The sequence below is a fragment of the Oncorhynchus kisutch genome, linkage group LG13, assembly GCF_002021735.2.
Source record: "Oncorhynchus kisutch isolate 150728-3 linkage group LG13, Okis_V2, whole genome shotgun sequence".
NCBI lineage: Eukaryota > Metazoa > Chordata > Actinopteri > Salmoniformes > Salmonidae > Oncorhynchus > Oncorhynchus kisutch.
The window spans coordinates 1,108,880-1,123,907 of NC_034186.2; the positions used below are offsets into that span (position 1 = coordinate 1,108,880).

At 34.7% G+C, this 15,028-nt stretch overlaps 1 protein-coding gene across 1 annotated transcript in view; it reads left to right on the forward strand.

Moving 5' to 3' along the window:
• Positions 1-1,038: 1,038 nt before the first annotated feature.
• Positions 1,039-15,028, forward strand: part of oca2 (oculocutaneous albinism II) — a 106,231-nt gene continuing 92,241 nt past the window's right edge. Inside the window, exon 1 of the mRNA XM_031838020.1 lies at positions 1,039-1,173. Within this exon, the coding sequence (XP_031693880.1) occupies positions 1,071-1,173 (103 nt within the window). The 5' untranslated portion in view covers positions 1,039-1,070. The remainder of the gene's footprint in view (positions 1,174-15,028) is intronic.

Genomic DNA, 15,028 nt, shown 5'->3' on the forward strand with positions numbered 1-15,028 from the left:
TGTATAATGGTTTCTAACTTCCCTGAACAGCTGCATATCACGGGGGCTGTTCGATGCTAATGCAGAACGCCATAGGATGTTTTTGTGTTGGTTAAGGGCAGTCAGGTCTGGGGAGAACCAAGGGCTATATCTGTTCCTGGTTCTAAATTTCTTGAATGGGGCATGAAGTAGTCTAGCTCTAATACATAGAATGAAGTAGTCTAGCTCTAATACATAGAATGAAGTAGTCTAGCTCTAATACATAGAATGAAGTAGCCTAGCTCTAATATATAGAATGAAGTAGTCTAGCTCTAATACATAGAATGAAGTAGTCTAGCTCTAATACATAGAATGAAGTAGTCTAGCTCTAATACATAGAATGAAGTAGTCTAGCTCTAATACATAGAATGAAGTAGCTCTAATACATAGAATGAAGTAGCTCTAATACATAGAATGAAGTAGCTCTAATACATAGAATGAAGTAGCTCTAATACATAGAATGAAGTAGCTCTAATACATAGAATGAAGTAGCTCTAATACATAGAATGAAGTAGTCTAGCTCTAATACATAGAATGAAGTAGTCTAGCTCTAATACATAGAATGAAGTAGTCTAGCTCTAATACATAGAATGAAGTAGCCTAGCTCTAATATATAGAATGAAGTAGTCTAGCTCTAATACATAGAATGAAGTAGTCTAGCTCTAATACATAGAATGAAGTAGTCTAGCTCTAATACATAGAATGAAGTAGTCTAGCTCTAATACATAGAATGAAGTAGCTCTAATACATAGAATGAAGTAGCTCTAATACATAGAATGAAGTAGCTCTAATACATAGAATGAAGTAGCTCTAATACATAGAATGAAGTAGCTCTAATACATAGAATGAAGTAGCTCTAATACATAGAATGAAGTAGTCTAGCTCTAATACATAGAATGGAAGTAGTCTAGCTCTAATACATAGAATGGAAGTAGTCTAGCTCTAATACATAGAATTAAGTAGCTCTAATACATAGAATTAAGTATCCTATCCTAACCTCTGTTTGTCTCTGTCTGTTCCAGGGGATAGATTTTGCTAGTTTCACAGGCTACATGTTCCTGGGGATCTGTCTGGTCCTCCTCACCTCCTTCCCTTTCCTTCGCCTCCTCTACTGGAACAAGAAGCTGTACAACAAGGAGTCCAGCGAGATCGTCGGTGAGTCTGATTGTGTTTGTGATTGTGATTGTTTGAGACTGTTGGTGTGTGTTTGTTGTGTATAGCTGGCTAGCTAAAGCCAACTTCCTATAAATGCTAGTTGGCTAGTATTACGGAGAAACATCCAAACATTAATAAGCTACATAGCTTGATAAAATAAATGTACTGACACACCTCTCGCGAGTCCTGCCTGTCACTGGCAGCTAAATTCAAACGCTGTGTTTTTAACTCAACACTGCAACGAGTACTTTTAGTACTTTTGGGTGTCAGGGAAAATGTATGGAGTAAAAAGTACATTATTTTCTTTAGGAATGTAGTGAAGTAAAAGTTGTCAAAAATATAAATAGTAAAGTACAGAAAAAACAACAACTACTTAAGGAGTACATTAAAGTATTTTTTACTGAAGTACTTTACACCACTGACTATTGTTCAAGCCATTATTGGAGGGACAGCACACGAATGAGGCAAAGAGAGAGAGAGAGGAGTTGGCTCCCAGGGGACCACTGGACACCGGGGCTATAGGTGCGCACATTTTCCACCTTTTGAAAACGTAGCCTACTTCTAATAAAGTTAACAAAGCACTCAGTAGTCTAGCTATGTACTGTAATTATTACCTAGATGTAGTTACCTAGATATACCTCACTAGTCTAGCTATGTACTGTAATTATTACCTAGATGTAGTTACCTAGATATACCTCACTAGTCTAGCTATGTACTGTAATTATTACCTAGATGTAGTTACCTAGATATACCTCACTAGTCTAGCTATGTACTGTAATTATTACCTAGATGTAGTTACCTAGATATACCTCACTAGTCTAGCTATGTACTGTAATTATTACCTAGATGTAGTTACCTAGATATACCTCACTAGTCTAGCTATGTACTGTAATTATTACCTAGATGTAGTTACCTAGATATACCTCACTAGTCTAGCTATGTACTGTAATTATTATTACCTAGATGTAGTTACCTAGACATACCTAGATGTAGTTACCTAGATATACCTAGATGTAGTTACCTAGATGTAGTTACCTAGATGTAGTTACCTAAATATACCTAGATGTAGTTACCTAAATATACCTAGATGTAGTTACCTAGACATACCTAGATGTAGTTACCTAGACATACCTAGATGTAGTTATCTAGATGTACCTAGATGTAGTTACCTAGATGTAGTTACCTAAATATACCTAGATGTAGTTACCTAAATATACCTAGATGTAGTTACCTAGATATACCTAGATGTAGTTACCTAGACATACCTAGATGTAGTTATCTAGATGTACCTAGATGTAGTTACCTAGATGTAGTTACCTAAATATACCTAGATGTAGTTACCTAGATGTACCTAGATGTAGTTACCTAGATGTAGTTACCTAGATATACCTAGATGTAGTTACCTAGATGTAGTTACCTAAATATACCTAGATGTAGTTACCTAAATATACCTAGATGTAGTTACCTAGATATACCTAGATGTAGTTACCTAGACATACCTAGATGTAGTTACCTAGATATACCTAGATGTAGTTACCTAGATATACCTAGATGTAGTTACCTAGATGTAGTTACCTAGATATACCTAGATGTAGTTACCTAGATATACCTAGATGTAGTTACCTAGATATACCTAGATGTAGTTACCTACACATACCTAGATGTAGTTACCTACACATACCTAGATGTAGTTACCTAGACATACCTAGATGTAGTTACCTAGACATACCTAGATGTAGTTATCTAGATGTACCTAGATGTAGTTACCTAGATGTAGTTACCTAAATATACCTAGATGTAGTTACCTAGATGTACCTAGATGTAGTTACCTAGATGTAGTTACCTAGATATAGTTACCTAAATATACCTAGATGTAGTTACCTAGATGTAGTTACCTAGATGTAGTTACCTAAATATACCTAGATGTAGTTACCTAAATATACCTAGATGTAGTTACCTAGATATACCTAGATGTAGTTACCTAGACATACCTAGATGTAGTTACCTAGATGTAGTTACCTAGATATACCTAGATGTAGTTACCTAGATATACCTAGATGTAGTTACCTAGATGTAGTTACCTAGATATACCTAGATGTAGTTACCTAGATATACCTAGATGTAGTTACCTACACATACCTAGATGTAGTTACCTACACATACCTAGATGTAGTTACCTAGACATACCTAGATGTAGTTACCTAGACATACCTAGATGTAGTTATCTAGATGTACCTAGATGTAGTTACCTAGATGTAGTTACCTAAATATACCTAGATGTAGTTACCTAGATATACCTCACTAGTCTAGCTATGTACTGTAATTATTACCTAGATGTAGTTACCTAGATATACCTCACTAGTCTAGCTATGTACTGTAATTATTACCTAGATGTAGTTACCTAGATATACCTCACTAGTCTAGCTATGTACTGTAATTATTACCTAGATGTAGTTACCTAGATATACCTCACTAGTCTAGCTATGTACTGTAATTATTATTACCTAGATGTAGTTACCTAGACATACCTAGATGTAGTTACCTAGATATACCTAGATGTAGTTACCTAGATGTAGTTACCTAGATGTAGTTACCTAAATATACCTAGATGTAGTTACCTAAATATACCTAGATGTAGTTACCTAGATATACCTAGATGTAGTTACCTAGATGTAGTTACCTAGATGTAGTTACCTAGATATACCTAGATGTAGTTACCTAAATATACCTAGATGTAGTTACCTAGACATACCTAGATGTAGTTACCTAGACATACCTAGATGTAGTTACCTAGATGTACCTAGATGTAGTTACCTAGATGTACCTAGATGTAGTTACCTAGATGTAGTTACCTAAATATACCTAGATGTAGTTACCTAGATGTACCTAGATGTAGTTACCTAGATGTAGTTACCTAGATATACGTAGATGTAGTTACCTAGATGTAGTTACCTAAATATACCTAGATGTAGTTACCTAAATATACCTAGATGTAGTTACCTAGATATACCTAGATGTAGTTACCTAGACATACCTAGATGTAGTTACCTAGATGTAGTTACCTAGATATACCTAGATGTAGTTACCTAGACATACCTAGATGTAGTTACCTAGATGTAGTTACCTAGATATACCTAGATGTAGTTACCTAGATATACCTAGATGTAGTTACCTAGATATACCTAGATGTAGTTACCTACACATACCTAGATGTAGTTACCTACACATACCTAGATGTAGTTACCTACACATACCTAGATGTAGTTACCTAGACATACCTAGATGTAGTTACCTAGACATACCTAGATGTAGTTATCTAGATGTACCTAGATGTAGTTACCTAGATGTAGTTACCTAAATATACCTAGATGTAGTTACCTAGATGTACCTAGATGTAGTTACCTAGATGTAGTTACCTAGATATAGTTACCTAAATATACCTAGATGTAGTTACCTAGATGTAGTTACCTAGATGTAGTTACCTAAATATACCTAGATGTAGTTACCTAAATATACCTAGATGTAGTTACCTAGATATAACTAGATGTAGTTACCTAGATATACCTAGATGTAGTTACCTAGACATACCTAGATGTAGTTACCTAGATATACCTAGATGTAGTTACCTAGATATACCTAGATGTAGTTACCTAGATGTAGTTACCTAGATATACCTAGATGTAGTTACCTAGATGTAGTTACCTAAATATACCTAGATATAGTTACCTAGATATACCTAGATGTAGTTACCTAGATGTAGCTACCTAGATGTAGTTACCTAGACATACCTAGATGTAGTTACCTAAATATACCTAGATGTAGTTACCTAGACATACCTAGATGTAGTTACCTAGACATACCTAGATGTAGTTATCTAGATGTACCTAGATGTAGTTACCTAGATGTAGTTACCTAAATATACCTAGATGTAGTTACCTAGATGTACCTAGATGTAGTTACCTAGATGTAGTTACCTAGACATACCTAGATGTAGTTACCTAGACATACCTAGATGTAGTTACCTAGACATACCTAGATGTAGTTACCTAGATGTAGTTACCTAGATGTAGTTACCTAGATATACCTAGATGTAGTTACCTAGACATACCTAGATGTAGTTACCTAGATATACCTAGATGTAGTTACCTAGACATACCTAGATGTAGTTACCTAGATATACCTAGATGTAGTTACCTAGACATACCTAGATGTAGTTACCTAGACATACCTAGATGTAGTTACCTAGACATACCTAGATGTAGTTATCTAGATGTACCTAGATGTAGTTACCTAGATGTAGTTACCTAGATGTACCTAGATGTAGTTACCTAGATATACCTAGATGTAGTTACCTAGATGTAGTTACCTAGATGTAGTTACCTAAATATACCTAGATGTAGTTACCTAAATATACCTAGATGTAGTTACCTAGATATACCTAGATGTAGTTACCTAGACATACCTAGATGTAGTTACCTAGATGTAGTTACCTAGATATACCTAGATGTAGTTACCTAGATATACCTAGATGTAGTTACCTAGATGTAGTTACCTAGATATACCTAGATGTAGTTACCTAGATATACCTAGATGTAGTTACCTACACATACCTAGATGTAGTTACCTACACATACCTAGATGTAGTTACCTAGACATACCTAGATGTAGTTACCTAGACATACCTAGATGTAGTTATCTAGATGTACCTAGATGTAGTTACCTAGATGTAGTTACCTAAATATACCTAGATGTAGTTACCTAGATATACCTCACTAGTCTAGCTATGTACTGTAATTATTACCTAGATGTAGTTACCTAGATATACCTCACTAGTCTAGCTATGTACTGTAATTATTACCTAGATGTAGTTACCTAGATATACCTCACTAGTCTAGCTATGTACTGTAATTATTACCTAGATGTAGTTACCTAGATATACCTCACTAGTCTAGCTATGTACTGTAATTATTATTACCTAGATGTAGTTACCTAGACATACCTAGATGTAGTTACCTAGATATACCTAGATATACCTAGATGTAGTTACCTAGATGTAGTTACCTAAATATACCTAGATGTAGTTACCTAAATATACCTAGATGTAGTTACCTAGATATACCTAGATGTAGTTACCTAGATGTAGTTACCTAGATGTAGTTACCTAGATATACCTAGATGTAGTTACCTAAATATACCTAGATGTAGTTACCTAGACATACCTAGATGTAGTTACCTAGACATACCTAGATGTAGTTATCTAGATGTACCTAGATGTAGTTACCTAGATGTAGTTACCTAAATATACCTAGATGTAGTTACCTAGATGTACCTAGATGTAGTTACCTAGATGTAGTTACCTAGATATACCTAGATGTAGTTACCTAGATGTAGTTACCTAAATATACCTAGATGTAGTTACCTAAATATACCTAGATGTAGTTACCTAGATATACCTAGATGTAGTTACCTAGACATACCTAGATGTAGTTACCTAGATGTAGTTACCTAGATATACCTAGATGTAGTTACCTAGACATACCTAGATGTAGTTACCTAGATGTAGTTACCTAGATATACCTAGATGTAGTTACCTAGATATACCTAGATGTAGTTACCTAGATGTAGTTACCTAGATATACCTAGATGTAGTTACCTAGATATACCTAGATGTAGTTACCTAGATATACCTAGATGTAGTTACCTACACATACCTAGATGTAGTTACCTACACATACCTAGATGTAGTTACCTACACATACCTAGATGTAGTTACCTAAATATACCTAGATGTAGTTACCTAGATGTACCTAGATGTAGTTACCTAGATGTAGTTACCTAGATATACCTAGATGTAGTTACCTAGATGTAGTTACCTAAATATACCTAGATGTAGTTACCTAAATATACCTAGATGTAGTTACCTAGATATACCTAGATGTAGTTACCTAGACATACCTAGATGTAGTTACCTAGATGTAGTTACCTAGATATACCTAGATGTAGTTACCTAGACATACCTAGATGTAGTTACCTAGATGTAGTTACCTAGATATACCTAGATGTAGTTACCTAGATATACCTAGATGTAGTTACCTAGATGTAGTTACCTAGATATACCTAGATGTAGTTACCTAGATATACCTAGATGTAGTTACCTAGATATACCTAGATGTAGTTACCTACACATACCTAGATGTAGTTACCTACACATACCTAGATGTAGTTACCTACACATACCTAGATGTAGTTACCTAGACATACCTAGATGTAGTTACCTAGACATACCTAGATGTAGTTATCTAGATGTACCTAGATGTAGTTACTAGATGTAGTTACCTAAATATACCTAGATGTAGTTACCTAGACATACCTAGATGTAGTTACCTAAATATACCTAGATGTAGTTACCTAGACATACCTAGATGTAGTTACCTAGACATACCTAGATGTAGTTATCTAGATGTACCTAGATGTAGTTACCTAGATGTAGTTACCTAAATATACCTAGATGTAGTTACCTAGATGTACCTAGATGTAGTTACCTAGATGTAGTTACCTAGACATACCTAGATGTAGTTACCTAGACATACCTAGATGTAGTTACCTAGACATACCTAGATGTAGTTACCTAGATGTAGTTACCTAGATGTAGTTACCTAGATATACCTAGATGTAGTTACCTAGACATACCTAGATGTAGTTACCTAGATATACCTAGATGTAGTTACCTAGACATACCTAGATGTAGTTACCTAGATATACCTAGATGTAGTTACCTAGACATACCTAGATGTAGTTACCTAGACATACCTAGATGTAGTTACCTAGACATACCTAGATGTAGTTATCTAGATGTACCTAGATGTAGTTACCTAGATGTAGTTACCTAGATGTACCTAGATGTAGTTACCTAGATATACCTAGATGTAGTTACCTAGATGTAGTTACCTAGATGTAGTTACCTAAATATACCTAGATGTAGTTACCTAAATATACCTAGATGTAGTTACCTAGATATACCTAGATGTAGTTACCTAGACATACCTAGATGTAGTTACCTAGATGTAGTTACCTAGATATACCTAGATGTAGTTACCTAGATATACCTAGATGTAGTTACCTAGATGTAGTTACCTAGATATACCTAGATGTAGTTACCTAGATATACCTAGATGTAGTTACCTACACATACCTAGATGTAGTTACCTACACATACCTAGATGTAGTTACCTAGACATACCTAGATGTAGTTACCTAGACATACCTAGATGTAGTTATCTAGATGTACCTAGATGTAGTTACCTAGATGTAGTTACCTAAATATACCTAGATGTAGTTACCTAGATATACCTCACTAGTCTAGCTATGTACTGTAATTATTACCTAGATGTAGTTACCTAGATATACCTCACTAGTCTAGCTATGTACTGTAATTATTACCTAGATGTAGTTACCTAGATATACCTCACTAGTCTAGCTATGTACTGTAATTATTACCTAGATGTAGTTACCTAGATATACCTCACTAGTCTAGCTATGTACTGTAATTATTATTACCTAGATGTAGTTACCTAGACATACCTAGATGTAGTTACCTAGATATACCTAGATATACCTAGATGTAGTTACCTAGATGTAGTTACCTAAATATACCTAGATGTAGTTACCTAAATATACCTAGATGTAGTTACCTAGATATACCTAGATGTAGTTACCTAGATGTAGTTACCTAGATGTAGTTACCTAGATATACCTAGATGTAGTTACCTAAATATACCTAGATGTAGTTACCTAGACATACCTAGATGTAGTTACCTAGACATACCTAGATGTAGTTATCTAGATGTACCTAGATGTAGTTACCTAGATGTAGTTACCTAAATATACCTAGATGTAGTTACCTAGATGTACCTAGATGTAGTTACCTAGATGTAGTTACCTAGATATACCTAGATGTAGTTACCTAGATGTAGTTACCTAAATATACCTAGATGTAGTTACCTAAATATACCTAGATGTAGTTACCTAGATATACCTAGATGTAGTTACCTAGACATACCTAGATGTAGTTACCTAGATGTAGTTTACCTAGATATACCTAGATGTAGTTACCTAGCATACCTAGATGTAGTTACCTAGATGTAGTTACCTAGATATACCTAGATGTAGTTACCTAGATATACCTAGATGTAGTTACCTAGATGTAGTTACCTAGATATACCTAGATGTAGTACCTAGATATACCTAGATGTAGTTACCTAGATATACCTAGATGTAGTTACCTACACATACCTAGATGTAGTTACCTACACATACCTAGATGTAGTTACCTACACATACCTAGATGTAGTTACCTAGACATACCTAGATGTAGTTACCTAGACATACCTAGATGTAGTTATCTAGATGTACCTAGATGTAGTTACCTAGATGTAGTTACCTAAATATACCTAGATGTAGTTACCTAGATGTACCTAGATGTAGTTACCTAGATGTATGTTACCTAGATATAGTTACCTAAATATACCTAGATGTAGTTACCTAGATGTAGTTACCTAGATGTAGTTACCTAAATATACCTAGATGTAGTTACCTAAATATACCTAGATGTAGTTACCTAGATATACCTAGATGTAGTTACCTAGACATACCTAGATGTAGTTACCTAGATATACCTAGATGTAGTTACCTAGATGTAGTTACCTAGATATACCTAGATGTAGTTACCTAGATGTAGTTACCTAAATATACCTAGATGTAGTTACCTAGATATACCTAGATGTAGTTACCTAGATGTAGCTACCTAGATGTAGTTACCTAGATATACCTAGATGTAGTTACCTAAATATACCTAGATGTAGTTACCTAGACATACCTAGATGTAGTTACCTAGACATACCTAGATGTAGTTACCTAGACATACCTAGATGTAGTTACCTAAATATACCTAGATGTAGTTACCTAGATGTACCTAGATGTAGTTACCTAGATGTAGTTACCTAGACATACCTAGATGTAGTTACCTAGACATACCTAGATGTAGTTACCTAGACATACCTAGATGTAGTTACCTAGATGTAGTTACCTAGATGTAGTTACCTAGATATACCTAGATGTAGTTACCTAGACATACCTAGATGTAGTTACCTAGATATACCTAGATGTAGTTACCTAGACATACCTAGATGTAGTTACCTAGATATACCTAGATGTAGTTACCTAGACATACCTAGATGTAGTTACCCTAGACATTACCTAGATGTAGTTATCTAGATGTACCTAGATGTAGTTACCTAGATGTAGTTACCTAGATGTACCTAGATGTAGTTACCTAGATATACCTAGATGTAGTTACCTAGATGTAGTTACCTAGATGTAGTTACCTAAATATACCTAGATGTAGTTACCTAAATATACCTAGATGTAGTTACCTAGATATACCTAGATGTAGTTACCTAGATATACCTAGATGTAGTTACCTACACATACCTAGATGTAGTTACCTACACATACCTAGATGTAGTTACCTAGATATACCTAGATGTAGTTACCTACACATACCTAGATGTAGTTACCTACACATACCTAGATGTAGTTACCTACACATACCTAGATGTAGTTACCTAGACATACCTAGATGTAGTTACCTAGACATACCTAGATGTAGTTATCTAGATGTACCTAGATGTAGTTACCTAGATGTAGTTACCTAAATATACCTAGATGTAGTTACCTAGATGTACCTAGATGTAGTTACCTAGATGTAGTTACCTAGATATAGTTACCTAAATATACCTAGATGTAGTTACCTAGATGTAGTTACCTAGATGTAGTTACCTAAATATACCTAGATGTAGTTACCTAAATATACCTAGATGTAGTTACCTAGATATACCTAGATGTAGTTACCTAGACATACCTAGATGTAGTTACCTAGATATACCTAGATGTAGTTACCTAGATGTAGTTACCTAGATATACCTAGATGTAGTTACCTAGATGTAGTTACCTAAATATACCTAGATGTAGTTACCTAGATATACCTAGATGTAGTTACCTAGATGTAGCTACCTAGATGTAGTTACCTAGATATACCTAGATGTAGTTACCTAAATATACCTAGATGTAGTTACCTAGACATACCTAGATGTAGTTACCTAGACATACCTAGATGTAGTTACCTAGACATACCTAGATGTAGTTACCTAAATATACCTAGATGTAGTTACCTAGATGTACCTAGATGTAGTTACCTAGATTTAGTTACCTAGACATACCTAGATGTAGTTACCTAGACATACCTAGATGTAGTTACCTAGACATACTAGATGTAGTTACCTAGATGTAGTTACCTAATGTAGTTACCTAGATATACCTAGAATGTAGTTACCTAGACATACCTAGATGTAGTTACCTAGATATACCTAGATGTAGTTACCTAGACATACCTAGATGTAGTTACCTAGATATACCTAGATGTAGTTACCTAGGACATACCTAGATGTAGTTACCTAGACATACCTATGTAGTTACCTAGACATACCTAGATGTAGTTATCTAGATGTACCTAGATGTAGTTACCTAGATGTAGTTACCTAGATGTACCTAGATGTAGTTACCTAGATATACCTAGATGTAGTTACCTAGATGTAGTTACCTAGACATACCTAGATGTAGTTACCTAGATGTAGTTACCTAGATGTAGTTACCTAGATATACCTAGATGTAGTTACCTAGACATACCTAGATGTAGTTACCTAGATATACCTAGATGTAGTTACCTAGACATACCTAGATGTAGTTACCTAGATATACCTAGATGTAGTTACCTAGACATACCTAGATGTAGTTACCTAGACATACCTAGATGTAGTTACCTAGACATACCTAGATGTAGTTATCTAGATGTACCTAGATGTAGTTACCTAGATGTAGTTACCTAGATGTACCTAGATGTAGTTACCTAGATATACCTAGATGTAGTTACCTAGATGTAGTTACCTAGATGTAGTTACCTAAATATACCTAGATGTAGTTACCTAAATATACCTAGATGTAGTTACCTAGATATACCTAGATGTAGTTACCTAGACATACCTAGATGTAGTTACCTAGATGTAGTTACCTAGATATACCTAGATGTAGTTACCTAGATATACCTAGATGTAGTTACCTAGATGTAGTTACCTAGATATACCTAGATGTAGTTACCTAGATATACCTAGATGTAGTTACCTACACATACCTAGATGTAGTTACCTACACATACCTAGATGTAGTTACCTAGACATACCTAGATGTAGTTACCTAGACATACCTAGATGTAGTTACCTAGACATACCTAGATGTAGTTATCTAGATGTACCTAGATGTAGTTACCTAGATGTAGTTACCTAAATATACCTAGATGTAGTTACCTAGATATACCTCACTAGTCTAGCTATGTACTGTAATTATTACCTAGATGTAGTTACCTAGATATACCTCACTAGTCTAGCTATGTACTGTAATTATTACCTAGATGTAGTTACCTAGATATACCTCACTAGTCTAGCTATGTACTGTAATTATTACCTAGATGTAGTTACCTAGATATACCTCACTAGTCTAGCTATGTACTGTAATTATTATTACCTAGATGTAGTTACCTAGACATACCTAGATGTAGTTACCTAGATATACCTAGATATACCTAGATGTAGTTACCTAGATGTAGTTACCTAAATATACCTAGATGTAGTTACCTAAATATACCTAGATGTAGTTACCTAGATATACCTAGATGTAGTACCTAGATGTAGTTACCTAGATGTAGTTACCTAGTATACCTAGATGTAGTTACCTAAATATACCTAGATGTAGTTACCTAGACATACCTAGATGTAGTTACCTAGACATACCTAGATGTAGTTATCTAGATGTACCTAGATGTAGTTACCTAGATGTAGTTACCTAAATATACCTAGATGTAGTTACCTAGATGTACCTAGATGTAGTTACCTAGATGTAGTTACCTAGATATACCTAGATGTAGTTACCTAGATGTAGTTACCTAAATATACCTAGATGTAGTTACCTAAATATACCTAGATGTAGTTACCTAGATATACCTAGATGTAGTTACCTAGACATACCTAGATGTAGTTACCTAGATGTAGTTACCTAGATATACCTAGATGTAGTTACCTAGACATACCTAGATGTAGTTACCTAGATGTAGTTACCTAGATATACCTAGATGTAGTTACCTAGATATACCTAGATGTAGTTACCTAGATGTAGTTACCTAGATATACCTAGATGTAGTTACCTAGATATACCTAGATGTAGTTACCTAGATATACCTAGATGTAGTTACCTACACATACCTAGATGTAGTTACCTACACATACCTAGATGTAGTTACCTACACATACCTAGATGTAGTTACCTAGACATACCTAGATGTAGTTACCTAGACATACCTAGATGTAGTTATCTAGATGTACCTAGATGTAGTTACCTAGATGTAGTTACCTAAATATACCTAGATGTAGTTACCTAGATGTACCTAGATGTAGTTACCTAGATGTAGTTACCTAGATATAGTTACCTAAATATACCTAGATGTAGTTACCTAGATGTAGTTACCTAGATGTAGTTACCTAAATATACCTAGATGTAGTTACCTAAATATACCTAGATGTAGTTACCTAGATATACCTAGATGTAGTTACCTAGACATACCTAGATGTAGTTACCTAGATATACCTAGATGTAGTTACCTAGATGTAGTTACCTAGATATACCTAGATGTAGTTACCTAGATGTAGTTACCTAAATATACCTAGATGTAGTTACCTAGATATACCTAGATGTAGTTACCTAGATGTAGCTACCTAGATGTAGTTACCTAGATATACCTAGATGTAGTTACCTAAATATACCTAGATGTAGTTACCTAGACATACCTAGATGTAGTTACCTAGACATACCTAGATGTAGTTACCTAGACATACCTAGATGTAGTTACCTAAATATACCTAGATGTAGTTACCTAGATGTACCTAGATGTAGTTACCTAGATGTAGTTACCTAGACATACCTAGATGTAGTTACCTAGACATACCTAGATGTAGTTACCTAGACATACCTAGATGTAGTTACCTCGATGTAGTTACCTAGACTACCTAGATGTAGTTACCTCGACATACCTAGATGTAGTTACCTAGATGTAGTTACCTAGATGTAGTTACCTAGATATACCTAGATGTAGTTACCTAGACATACCTAGATGTAGTTACCTAGATATACCTAGATGTAGTTACCTAGACATACCTAGATGTAGTACCTAGATATACCTAGATGTAGTTACCTAGACATACCTAGATGTAGTTACCTAGACATACCTAGATGTAGTTACCTAGACATACCTAGATGTAGTTATCTAGATGTACCTAGATGTAGTTACCTAGATGTAGTTACCTAGATGTACCTAGATGTAGTTACCTAGATATACCTAGATGTAGTTACCTAGATGTAGTTACCTAGATGTAGTTACCTAAATATACCTAGATGTAGTTACCTAAATATCCTAGATGTAGTTACCTAGATATACCTAGATGTAGTTACCTAGATATACCTAGATGTAGTTACCTACACATACCTAGATGTAGTTACCTACACATACCTAGATGTAGTTACCTAGATATTACCTAGATGTAGTTACCTACACATACCTAGATGTAGTTACCTACACATACCTAGATGTAGTTACCTACACATACCAGATTAGTTACCTAGACATACCTAGATGTAGTTCCTAGACATACCTAGATGTAGTTATCTAGATGTACCTAGATGTAGTTACCTAGAT